Genomic DNA, 12,754 nt, shown 5'->3' on the forward strand with positions numbered 1-12,754 from the left:
CTTGGTCCAAAAAGTTTGAGAACCACTGTCTTAGAGGATTCTGCATTTACATAGAAATACAGGCACTACATGTAGATGGAGGAAAGGTACACATTATATTTATAAATTAAATATTATATAAACACATGTATAATTATATATATTTCAATGCAGGTCTCCAGTATCCTTATTTCTTTGAAAACTCATGGTTGGTTTCTGTTATTATATTACGATGCCTATTATACAAAGGATGCTATACAATTTAGTGTCATCATTAAATAGTTCAAGTTTTGAATAGAAATAAAGTCCACAATGTTTGTAGTATACTTTTTATTTCTAGTGAACTGATCATAAAAACAGTTTTACAACATGTTTTCAATTTGGTGTTGTCCCTGTACCACACCGGTTGCAGGGAAAATTTGCCTTGTGATGCCTTTGAATAGTACTCCTATTTGTGAGCATGGTTGGGATTTTCAGTGCCTGACTATAATGCCGTGGCCAGTTAACAGCCGCGAGGGTGGTGATGTGTTGGAACACCTGAGGATACCCCAAGTGCAAGAGACCAAAGAGTGAGGGCTTGGATGCTCCGGAAGAAAGGGAAAGTGAAAGGGAATGGAAGCATAAGGATGATGATAGAATAACTGATTACTGGCCAGTGGGGCTTAATCAGCCCAGAGCAGACAGTAATGGAAAAGAAAACGGAACAAACTTCAACAGAACTGGCCAGCAGAGCACGGAGGCCCCAGCTGCTCAACAAGAAAAGAAACCTGGAGTGTGAAGCGGAATCCTGTGCCGAGCTCCAAGGGAGACAGGAGTTCGACTTCGGAGTGGCATCCTGGTATGGAGAATGGCGACAGGCTTCGGGATGCAGGGTCAGACGACTACCCAGAGAGAGGCTGCTGGGGTATCCACCCGGGGAACCGAAGAACAGGCAAGTGCAGATGTGCAACAGAAAGGGGGTGAAAACAATAATGGAGCCTGGCGAAGCAGGGCTTCGGCTTTAGAGAGAACTGGGAATTGAAAAATTAGTAATACGGATCAGGGAAGGAAGGTTCGGCTTGTGCAGCTAGCTCTGGAAAAACAGTGAGCCCTTGTGAGAATGTGACGGTTTCCCAGGGAAACCGCTAGCCGAGGGACGCTGCAGGAAGGCGATCTTAACACAATCTAGCAGGTCTTATTGATCACACTTAAATGATAAATTTCTAAATACCTGGAACACAATCATTTTTACCACCTAAGCAGGTGTTTTGTACAATTATTTTATACATGAAATTAAAATATCCCTCAAGGACCATAGCTGGTTATTCTTGACTTAAATTTACTCAACTTGAATTACTCTTTTGCATGGTGTAAAAGATAAATATTCTCATTGGGGTTTCTTCTAATGCACTACAACTGCATCACTATCAAGGTTTGCTAAGAAGTATTTTCATTTGACTTTTAATCACATAGAATGTTTCATTTAAACTTTTATCCCAGAGCACCAGAAAAAAAAAAGATAAGGCAAATATAAAAAGATTTATGTGCAGTATAAATGTGAAGAATTTGTTCTTTTAAAGAGAAATGTTTTCTTTTCAAATATGTATTCTTCACCTAAGATTTCACTGATGAACCACACATCACAATTTGCATTACACACATTACATACAGCAACCCAGTAAAATGCATTCAATTAATCTTTTAAAGATCACTTCATTATTTAAAAAAAAATCACAATACAGAAAATGCCAACAAAACTGATATTGTTGAACCTCACAAGCTGTATTCTTAAAAAGTGTGGATTCCAAATTCTGTCTTGCAAGTTTGTGTACAGTTACAGTCTTACAGATACCACGGACATTCACTGCAGTATTATGAAAAGTGGATGCCAGCAGAATTAAATCCATGGAGAAGCCTGTGGAATTAGAAAAAAAATCAACCTCACTACAAGCAGAAAAAAGCATACCTTAATATGTATCAATTATCTAGATCATAGTGTTTCTGCTGATGCTCACCATTTAAGATGAGATGTCTTAGTAAAAAAATTGGTTCTCTTTACATTTTAAATTAAGAGGTAGTGACAATATAATGTAATCTTAGTTGAAATGAATGCCCAATATAACACAACCAAAGCAATGTGAAGATGGAATTAAACAAATCTATATCTGCATGCGTTACCTGAAATACGATATACCAGTTGCAAATTGATAACATTTTATACTTATTTTGTAACATAACCAACAAGAGATTTGGCTTCTCATGTACTATCCAGTCTATTAAACAAAAAAAAGGTGGCACCCAAAACAAACAAAAAAATATTAGCCCATATTTGCTTTTTAGTAGCCATTCACAATATCAATAAGTAATCCATTTGTAAAAAATATCAAGTTACATAAAACAAAATCAAAACAAGGAAAAAAAGGACTGTCTTGTTAGATATAGTCCACTAAAACATGAGCAAGTCATTGTATTGTCATGGAACAAGTAATTGAAAAAGAACAAATAATGAGGTCTCACACCTGAAGAAGGCTCCACGGCCGAAACTTTGCGTTTTCTTTATCTCTTTTCAGCATGGAATAAACCTATTACTTGTTCCTTTGCAGCCTACGCATGCCGACGCAGCTCCCCACCTGAACTACTACATTGTATTGTCATGTTGTCCATTATTGTAACCAGTTGCATTCTTTAGTCAGGATGGTTGAAACTTGTGTGATACTATTGTAGATCATAACTAAAGCTTACTGCAGTTGTTCAATATCTTTATAACCTCCTGTGCATATTTAATCAATAGTGTGAATAGCATGTACCAAATTAAGAAAATATGTCTAGCATATGAAACAGAACTATTTTGGGTGACTGTATTCTTCTACAATCCAAATTTATTAAATACACTTGATGTTTCAAGTTACGTTTGGAGTTAGTGTTAAGTTAAAGTGACCAGCATAGTGTGTATTGTGAAAATACATAGTTAGAAGATAACGTCTCATAGTTTTAAGTTATTTAGTTTTTCTAATTTATGGATAAAGGTTTTCCAATGGGATTCTGATTAAGGTTGTTGTTAATTATTTTAGCTGACCATAATGTGATATTTGGTTGCCATGGCCACCATCATGGTTATAGCATATTGTAAGAGTGATTTCAAACAAGTCTTTTATTCTGCTTAATACCAGTTATGGTGAAACACAATTTTAGCAAAAATCTATATCTAAACTGTTTTAGATGAAAAGAGAGGACTTCTGTCTTGTACTCTACTACCTAAAACTAACTACTATTAATTTTCTTCTAGAAAAGGTTCCCCTTATGGAAATTGAAACTGCCCTCCACTTCAGAAATGGTAATTGGATATATTGCAAATAAAAACAACTTAGGATATGAGTAAGTAATTTCATTAGTACAGAATAAGCATTTTGTTTTCAAATTGGGTACAGGCTATGTGTTGTCTGTGCAATCTTAAAATTAGAACCATTACTCACTTCATAAAGTCATCTATGTCCATAGACCTAGCTCGCTTCTCACTGAAGGCAGTTTCCTGAAGAATTTGCTCGATTTTTGTTTCAATTCTGAAGTCCTGTGGTATTTCCTGTGATAAAAATGAAAGTGTTCAAAAACTTGTGTACACCCCAGAAGAAATACAGTTTATTGCTCCCTTTGTAAAAAAAAATCATGCAAAGACAAAATAATCTAGAGAATCAAGCAGTTGTTATTCTTTCCTTAAAACTAAAACAAAAACTGAACAACAAGATAATCTTATATACTTTTTCAGTCCTTTAGCTGTTTTACAATAGTGGTCGGCCATCATGGTCCAGTTGGAAACTGAACAGACCAGGTGGGGCTTAGGTGGTTTCAAGAAAATGACAAAATCGTTTTTTTCTGTGGTGTCTGTAGAACTGTGCTTGCACAGCTCTACCCATATGGTCATTCAGTACCAATACCAATGAAATTCTCCTACTTTCCAAATCCAAAATACCAGAGAGAAATTACAAGCATTTGCTGACCTATATTAGTCTAAAACTGACAGACACCCAGCTGGTAACACATTGTATACTTACAATATTGTGTACAGAACAGTGAATTCTGTAATTCTTTTCCAGCAACTGCTCAATTGCTCTGGACCTAAAATTGCAAAAATGAAGGTTAAGCCATCCATACAGTGTTGGTTTTCATTCGGAATTCAATAATATGTGGGATGTACATTTCCACATCCTCCCATTTTAATGTTCTTTACAATCTTCACCATTTGAGTGATTTCTTTTCGTTTAACTAATCTCTATGATGTGGTGGTGTGAAACTTCTGTATTAAATGCTTATCTGAGCTGATCAATTTTAATGTAAAGTTATAACTAAAATAACTTGGAGAAAATGTGATTTCCCTGTTTGGAATATTAATTTCAAGGGTCATCTCTACATGCCAATGGTCTTAAAAGAGAAAATGCTTCCTATGCCAATCAAATAACTGAATGAAGTTTTTACCGTTAACTTTATCAGCTGCAAATGATTCAAACATTTCTTGGTATTTCCCAGACTTTGTCTTGTAAATGTTCATAGTGCATGATATAATCATTTAATAAACCCATGGCTGTACTGAGTTTTTTTTAGCTAAGTAAGACCCTCCATCCAACAATATACATTGGTAAAGCAAAAAAAAAAAAGACTACTTACTTAAATGCTGCACATAGTGTTTTATTCTTCCTTATGAATGCTATTCTGACAAGACCATCCCATTCCTAAAGAAAATGTGTTTAGAAAAGAACTGTAATAGCTTCCTTCATTTTAGAATTGAACACTGGTGGAAAGGTGTATCTCTCACTAATGTCACGGTGAGGAAGTTACCCCTGGGTCACAGTTCCACTGTAAGCCCAGAGAATCCTGGCCAGTGAATTCTAACCACACTCCTTGGGGAATCCTAGTCACACGGACTGGTAAGATAACTCAGACTCAGAAAAGGCAAGAACTGGAAAAAGGTTGGCTTTAAGGGGAAGAATTGCAAAGCCAAAACACTTAATTTTGAATTACAAACCTTCAATAATTATCCCACAATTTCAGAGTATAATACTTCCACTTTAACAATGTTCCTTTCACTTTAAATAATTGTTCTTTAACTTTAAAGTAAAGTACATACAATTTCCTCTTCTAACAAAAATCCATTGTTTCTGTATATACCATTAGAAACCAAGTGACTTAATATACTTAATATAGTGATTGCCTATAAATATTAAAAGCATTTAATTTATAATAATAAAATGAATTAGCCTGCCTTAGATGGAAACACACTTATGTGTAGTTAAATTCCAATTTATTCTCCCTCGTATTCCTTTATTACTAAACCTCTGATATAGTAATTCATAATTAATTAAGAATAGTCTTCCCTCTTAAATACTGTTTTATTTGGTAAATGTCTCAGTCTTGGGAGATTATGTATCAGATATATGTCATAAAGATCTTTTCAATTATATATTTTCAATTTAATATGGTTTGTTCTAATATATGTTAAGACATTCAAAATGTCTATTGTATTTATATTCAATTCAAAATACTTTATTCATCCAGGGGGGGACAACTTAAGATATACATATAGCATATATGTACATACATAAACCAGCTAGCAGAAACATCCAGTGACTCTTCCCAATTCATTCATATCATCCTTACCTGAAAATTTACAGGTGGAGGAGGGTTCTTTGGCTCTATTCTGACAACACTAGACTCCACTTTTGGTGGTGGCCTAAAGTTATTCTTCCCAACCTATAAAGTAAAAAAATTAAATAGGTCCAAGGACGATAAGAATGCTGGGTTTTAATTGACTTTGTTGGGTTTGAATTATTTTAATAAAAACCACTGGTGGTCTATCCAAGTATAGATGACCGCTTTGGGTATCAGTTTTAAAGCAAGGCAAATGCAATTCCAGCATTTATAATCAAATGTCTATATAACAGCACTAACATATTGTAACGCTACAGGGTTCACGTGGGCGCCCTCGCCGCTGCCGCATCAGGTTGCCCCCCCCACCGTCAGGGACTCGAACCCGGGCCTCCGGCGTCACTCAACAGGGACCCAGCCTCTTGAGCCAAAGGGAAATCTCCCGTCAGCCCAGCGGCTGCGGTCCCTGCTATTCACAGGGAAGGGCGGTGACGTCACCGCTCTGGTACGCCAGCTCTCACAAGCAATGGAGGCCGTATGCGTTACAATATTTACTGTAATGTTGTCTTAGAGTAAACAATATGTCTTACAAATTTTTTAGGATAACCAAGTCACAAGGCCGGTGGAAAACAGGTCTAATCTGCATTGAAAATGTGGTCATAAATGTAATGATAATGTTTCTTTATTAGCCCTATACAATTTCTTGCATTAGGAATTCGTCTTTTCGCATACCCCAGCTTTTCTCCATGGAGACACAGACAGGGAGAGAAGCTTTGGGTCAGAGCGCAGGGTCTGCCATTGTACGGCGCCCCTGGAGCAGTTAGGGTTAAGGGCCTTGCTCAGGGGCCCAACGGAGTAGGATTCCTCTGCCGGACGCGGGATTTGAACCGGCAACCTTCCAGTCACAGGCGCAGATCCTTAGCCACAGAGCCACCAGTGTAGTAGGTAAAACCGGCTAATTTTCTCTCTTAGCAAACAATGTAGAACAGGTAATGTTTTACACATACACAGGACATGGCAGGAGTATACAATTATTCAAAATGTTTCACTGTTCAACATTGAGATGTGTAGTGCACTTAAGCAACCCTTCACTTAAGAAGTGATTTTCATAACTTAATGGATCAGCAAGTATTTTACCACTATAAACAACTTTAATAGTGTACAGGCAGATAGTTGTTTATATAAAATATTTATTTCAATATGTGAAGTTTTACTTGTGATGTGAAGATTACTTGCCTTCATAAGATGATCTACTCGGGCCAGAAGCTGAGTATTTATTGATAACCTGCAATACAGCTTGTCTCCAGGTTTTGCAACAAGTCGAAGAGCAAATTCTCTTTGGAACATCAGCACTGCACACCTGGAATAGTAACAAATTAAGAGCAAGTGACAGTTTTTAATAATATTAACTTTTAAAATATACCATAATGGTTTTCTTTCTAAAGGTACTTACCTGAAAAAAGGCCTGTGAAGCAGTAATTTAAAAATGAATGGTGATGAAATCTATAAAAACAAAAAAGATTCATTGATGTGTATAAGGGATCAGAAAATTTCAACTGCTCAGTATGCTAAACACAAAACACTCAGTGTGCTGATTATTCTGTTTTATTAACTAGAAGGGGAGAGTTGAGCAGACCAGGAGGAATCACAAAACTGCTTCTCCGCTGAATTAAGGGGGGAACCTTTAAGCATGGCACATTATGAAAAGCCCAGAGTAGAGTTTTGCCAGGATACCTGGGTTAACACTGGTACTTTCACAACCTTGTATTTACATTGACTAAGCCACAAGTGTATATAAGGAACAGTATTTATTCATTAAACTATAACCAAGCCAAAAAGGAAAACTTTATGTACCTGATAAGGCAAGTTAGCTACACAAACATCAAAGAAAGGCAGGTCTGTCTTCAGAACATCTCCAACCATGATCTGAAGCTTTGTCTGCAGTGGTCTGTGAAAGAAAGAGACATGTATTTAATGCAGAACCACCCTGCTTTATCTCAATGTTATTATCAGACAGTTATGCCTGAAGCAGCTCTAAATTTACAGTACCAGTCTGAAATTTGTTAAAAAGTACATAAATATAATGCTCAACAGATGTATACATACCCTGATGATGATTGTGAAAAAGGAACAAAAAACACAGAACTAACGTTGTACGGATGGGTGATGCGTCTTCATTAAATAATTTCTAAAAATGTAGTCTATGGTAATCGGTACGGTACGGTTTATTTGCCATAAATAACATTAGTTTGTAAAACGTGTCAGATTCATTCAAATCCTTGTAGTTAGTACTGTGTAAATTCTTCTATGGCATGTAATATACTGACAGGATGCCTTCTGTAGTGTGCTGTTATGTGATAAGGGCTATTACTTTATACCAGGTAACCATTATTTGAATGATTTGGATCACAGTCATGATGAAATGTTTCTGAGCTTTTCTTTTCTTGAGCTTCTTGGCAGAGGGAAGTAGATGTTTGGTCAGGACCCCAGGACTCCATGATCCAAAGATGTAAAACATCTCCAAAACAGACCATTTGACCTTGACAACTCACAAGAGGCTTCTTCCTTCCAACTATGCCAGGTAATGCTGAATGGTGATTTTCAAGACTTTGTATCGTAAAGATGCCAGATTGAGGTGGACATCTTCAACTGTTGTCTTTGGATTTAAGATTGTCTCCTGAACCACTTGTCTCACAGATTGTCGTGGCAAGCCACACTTTTATCACTATCATGTCTGAGTTGCCACATCACTACTTTTAAATTATTTGATAATGGACATAACAATGGAAAGTGCTATATTTATTCTTTTGTGAATTCTCCTATAGGCATCCCAAACCTTGTTGATTTTAAGGACCACTTGCCTAGTCTTCAGAGAGCTCTGGATCCTTAATTAGAATAATGTGTGCTACTGCAAAATGTCTTCTTTGCGTAATCTCCTTTTAGAACCCAGGTAAATGAATGAATTTTACGGGGGCCTCTACACACTTTAAGTGGTTTCTGCTGAGCTTACAAAGAGCAGAGTAGATTTGTGTTGTTGGATGTTTCCTCAATGAAATACTTAAAGGCATGAAGACATCTGATCCTTGTTTTTCTGGGATTTAATTTAGTTTACATCTTCAGATAATTTAAAACAAATGACATAGCAAAGCACAATGCTATTATGATTACAGTATAAAATACATAGATTTTTTAAGCAAGATGCAATATTTAATTTGCAACATCCAATCATAAGATTCCCCCCCCCCCCCATGTTTCCTTTGTGGTGTGAAGAAATCCGTAATATAAGTGTCATTTAAAAAGATAAATCATGGAAACTTAAAATCAGATGTTATGAGTTCTGAGGGTTATACTTACGTGCACTGTACTCTCTTCTGAAGCTCAGCCACAAGTCTAGTATCCAGCTCACAAGCCACTACCTTTTGAAATTGAAATAAAATTATTACATACACCGTTATATAGTAAATATGAGGTTTGCAGCACAGGCATGCATACATGCAAAACTACATAGTACAGCCATTTATTACCTTTTTTGCTTTTTCCAGTAGTTTGACAGTCATGTTACCAGTACCAGGCCCAACTTCCAGCACCACATCAGTTGGTCTAAGAGCAGCCTACAAAAAAAAAAGTTGTCTGTAGAGGACAAAAGCTTTTTCAAGTCCTGTAGTCAAGGTGTTTAAACTGTATACTCATTAATGCTATAGGTTATATTTTCTTCGGTTAAAGCCTAGATGTGTTTAGACAGAGTTTAATGTCAAACACGTTTTTTTTAACATGATTTCACTACAGCATAATAACCACTACACCAATCATCATAGCAACAGAAATAATATGGGGTTAAAAGTAAATAAAAACGTCTAAAAACTTTTCAATATATGCAAACTGCATTAATAACCTTAGAAACTCAAGGCAATTTAAAGTATGTTATTTCAGTCTCATTTATACTTTTGCGTCTGTCTAATCCGATCACTCTGAATAATCAAACATAAGTGTGTTTATATATTGCACTAAAACAAAGGATTAAAGACATACAGGTTGCTTACCTTGTCAATGATCCCATTAACCACCAAGGGATTTTTTAAGATGTGCTGACCTATTCCAGTATTGAACATTATTCCTTAGAGGAAAAAAAAGATATGCATGTTCAGTTAAGTGTTTTTTAACTAATTTGATATACACAGATGCGAACGAGTCGTCTTTAAGGAAACAATTTCAACAGAAAACTAATTACAAACGCTATAGCAAACAGGGAATGAATTCTGAGTATTTCAGCACCTCTTTTTTGCGGGACAACTCTCAATAAGCACAACACTTTGACCATTACATAAAATTGTCATATATTTTGAACAATAATGTTCCTGACTTCAAGAATTATTCAAACTAGATAGGCACGTCTGTTGATCCACAGCAAGAACTGACAAATGTTCATAATCCACCGTATTAGACTGCCAATGAAAGGTTTCCTTTCGGCAAACTCCGTTGATGCTTAACTGAGAACACATCCTGTGAAGGTCAGATAATTCCCAGCTGTTAATAAATATGTTAAATGTGTACATATATCAATATGGAAATGTAGTTTTTACAAGGCCTCTTGCTTCTCGCTTTCCAAAAACTGCTTCAGTTATGTGCTCACCGTAACACTAACAGTAAAAACTGAAGGGATAAAATACGTTCTGTAAGGCTACAGTTATTCAAACTAACCTTGACTTTTCACCTCCTGGTGTTGTCTGCTTTTCTTTTCAGCTTTGACTTTCGGCATTTTGTTTTCGTTTGATACTTCACCAACTGAATATATCTGTGTCTATACTATACATTCCCAACACGTGTTCCTAATGTAAGCTCGTCATAGACTGTCTCGCGTCGTCTAATAAAGCGCAAGAAATTGCATTCTGGGACTTGTGGTTCTGAACTGCAACAAGGCGGTAACAACAGTACAATTCTAAAAACCAACGGACTACTTCTCCCATAATGCTGTAACAACACAACTATTGTCGCAGGACTGGAGTGTGGTACATATGTTGTTTACGATTATGCTTAATGGTAATGGTTTTGTTTTAGACTTTGTAAAAGTAGTCATGGCTGATTTAAAACCGTATGGTGGTACTATTTCGTAAAATTGTATATGATCTATTTCATTTTTGCTCATGTGTTTAACTTATTATTTGGTGGTTGCGACAAGGGCAGCCCCCTTTTAACTGAAATGAGATGAAAATACTCATAGTAGTACTCATGCAATTTATGTGTTCCAAAAATATTTTCTATTAACATTTTTTCGAATACTGTCCCATTATTTGTTGTGAAGCACTGCCATCCAGTGGACATTGTCCTGTTTACTTTTATTGTTAATTACTTCGACCCAAAATTAAAGCAGAAACTGACCATAGCTGTTTAAAGACATTTTGGCTCCAAATTCGGAATGTTGAGATCTTGTTTTTTGGGGGAGAGGGGAAGGGGGGATATTAAACTACCAAACTCAATGAATCTTCGTCACAAAGTACGACACGAATAGGTGTTCGAAAGAAGATTAAAGAACTTGAAAACACACAAAACGGTGTCCCACTATTTTAAAATTAGCCTTCAAAGATAAATCGGATATTAGACAGTATTTAGTAACAACTGCATAATGCATTTCTCTTTCCTCTCCATTAAAGTGTAAACTCGAGAAAAATATCTGAAACCATTAATTAAGCGGCAGCTGCTGCAATTCAATGTTTCCCAGAGTTCGTCATTTTAATTAAATTAAGGCTTTTCAACTTTCTTGGAACGTACAGAAAAGAATCCTGTAAAATATTTTTTTAATTAATTTTAGTTCAAACATTTAAAAATAACACGGAAACTGGGTAGTATGCTAAAATTAATAAAACCCCAAAACTTTAATTTGGATACACAAATGTCCTGCAATCAAGAAATTCGTAACACTAACCAAACCAGTACAAAATTTTCAAGAAGCGTGGCAATTCGTGCCGTAAACTAGTAGAAACCGTGACATCATCAGCATGCGCCTTCCACCGTGTGTATGGCGCCATCCAACTACCAGGCGTGTGCATGTTTGTACTTAGAGCTGACACCAGCATAGTTGTGATATTCCATTACACACCACTTCTTCCAGAGGTAAGTATGCTTAAAGTACTGGAAAAACCTGATTTTCTGTTTTAAATCAGACATTGAAATGATATTTGCTCGGTATCATTTCAGTGTTGGGCCAGGTTAGCTTGTGTAATTTATCTACTGTGTTAACACGCGTTGCAATGATTTTTGTATAGTACAGGGGGGACTGTGTAATGATGACCGGTTTAGAATTGTAAGGATTATTAAAGTAATGCGTTCAGGGTCTACAACATATATCCAGACCTTAACTATGTTGGATAATATAAGTCCACAGCGAGCTGAAATTTCATGTAACTCCTTTGCTTCTTTTTGGGGGTTTGTAGTTGCATGAATGTGGTCAGATGTGGTGTCTCCAGGGTTCTATTCGTGTTTTCAAAGTAACGGTAGGTGTCTGGGTCTAACTGTGAATGTATGATTATTGTTTTGTTTATGCGATTTGGTTTTAACGTCTTTGAAAGTCATGTGTTTGCTGGTACCCCGCGCGAGTACTCTGTGCTTTTATTTGCACTCTGCTGAACTGAAGTCTTCCATACAGTATGTATTGCGAATCAGTTTGCCCATGGCACTGACTCGTGTGTCCGATAACAGCTTTAACTGTTTTTGATATACGTCTATTAGTTTGGATCAGAAGCAGCTATGTTTGCCATTACCTAATCGAGAGGCCATTTGGCTGATACAGCCGTTTGGTTGCCATATACAGTAGCTAATTAATCCATCTGTTTCTTTAAAGAAGGTAGGTTACCTGCTTCAATAACATGGGAGGACATTATCTTACCAGGTCACACAATCCATCGTTTAATGAATTGACAGCTCTTCTCATTAAGTATACTTATTCATAGATCTTCTTCAAGTCTTCTGGCTTGTGTTTCAGTTTTGATTCTGAAGAAGTCCACCGGGTTGAATTTATCAGTGCATTTGAGGATTTTGAATGGCTGAATCAGGTCCCCCTGAAAAGCGTGAGCATTGTACATTTCTAACATGACATCTCTTTATTTAAATTGTTTTTTTAGTTGTAACAGTTATTTTACCCTTTTCATTGGTTCTGTATAAAGCT

General features: G+C 36.3%; 2 protein-coding genes across 2 annotated transcripts in view; one reads left to right on the forward strand and one right to left on the reverse strand.

Moving 5' to 3' along the window:
• Positions 1–294: 294 nt before the first annotated feature.
• Positions 295–10,461, reverse strand: dimt1l (DIM1 dimethyladenosine transferase 1-like (S. cerevisiae)). The gene is made up of 12 exons (XM_088629763.1): positions 10,294–10,461; positions 9,636–9,709; positions 9,120–9,206; positions 8,950–9,011; positions 7,450–7,543; positions 7,049–7,098; positions 6,832–6,955; positions 5,608–5,700; positions 4,618–4,682; positions 4,008–4,071; positions 3,432–3,538; positions 295–1,873 (listed from the first exon to the last, which is right to left on the reverse strand). The coding sequence occupies exons 1-12, from the start codon at positions 10,349–10,351 to the stop codon at positions 1,831–1,833; spliced, it is 921 nt and encodes a 306-aa protein (XP_088485889.1). The 5' UTR covers positions 10,352–10,461; the 3' UTR covers positions 295–1,830.
• A 1,103-nt stretch (positions 10,462–11,564) lies between these two features.
• ipo11 (importin 11) overlaps positions 11,565–12,754 on the forward strand; it is a 275,680-nt gene continuing 274,490 nt past the window's right edge. The window contains exon 1 of the mRNA XM_088629761.1: positions 11,565–11,703. The gene's annotated coding sequence lies outside the window, so the exon portion shown is untranslated. The remainder of the gene's footprint in view (positions 11,704–12,754) is intronic.

Source organism: Lepisosteus platostomus, chromosome 4, assembly GCF_059453375.1.
Source record: "Lepisosteus platostomus isolate fLepPlt1 chromosome 4, fLepPlt1.hap1, whole genome shotgun sequence".
NCBI classification, from domain to species: domain Eukaryota; kingdom Metazoa; phylum Chordata; class Actinopteri; order Semionotiformes; family Lepisosteidae; genus Lepisosteus; species Lepisosteus platostomus.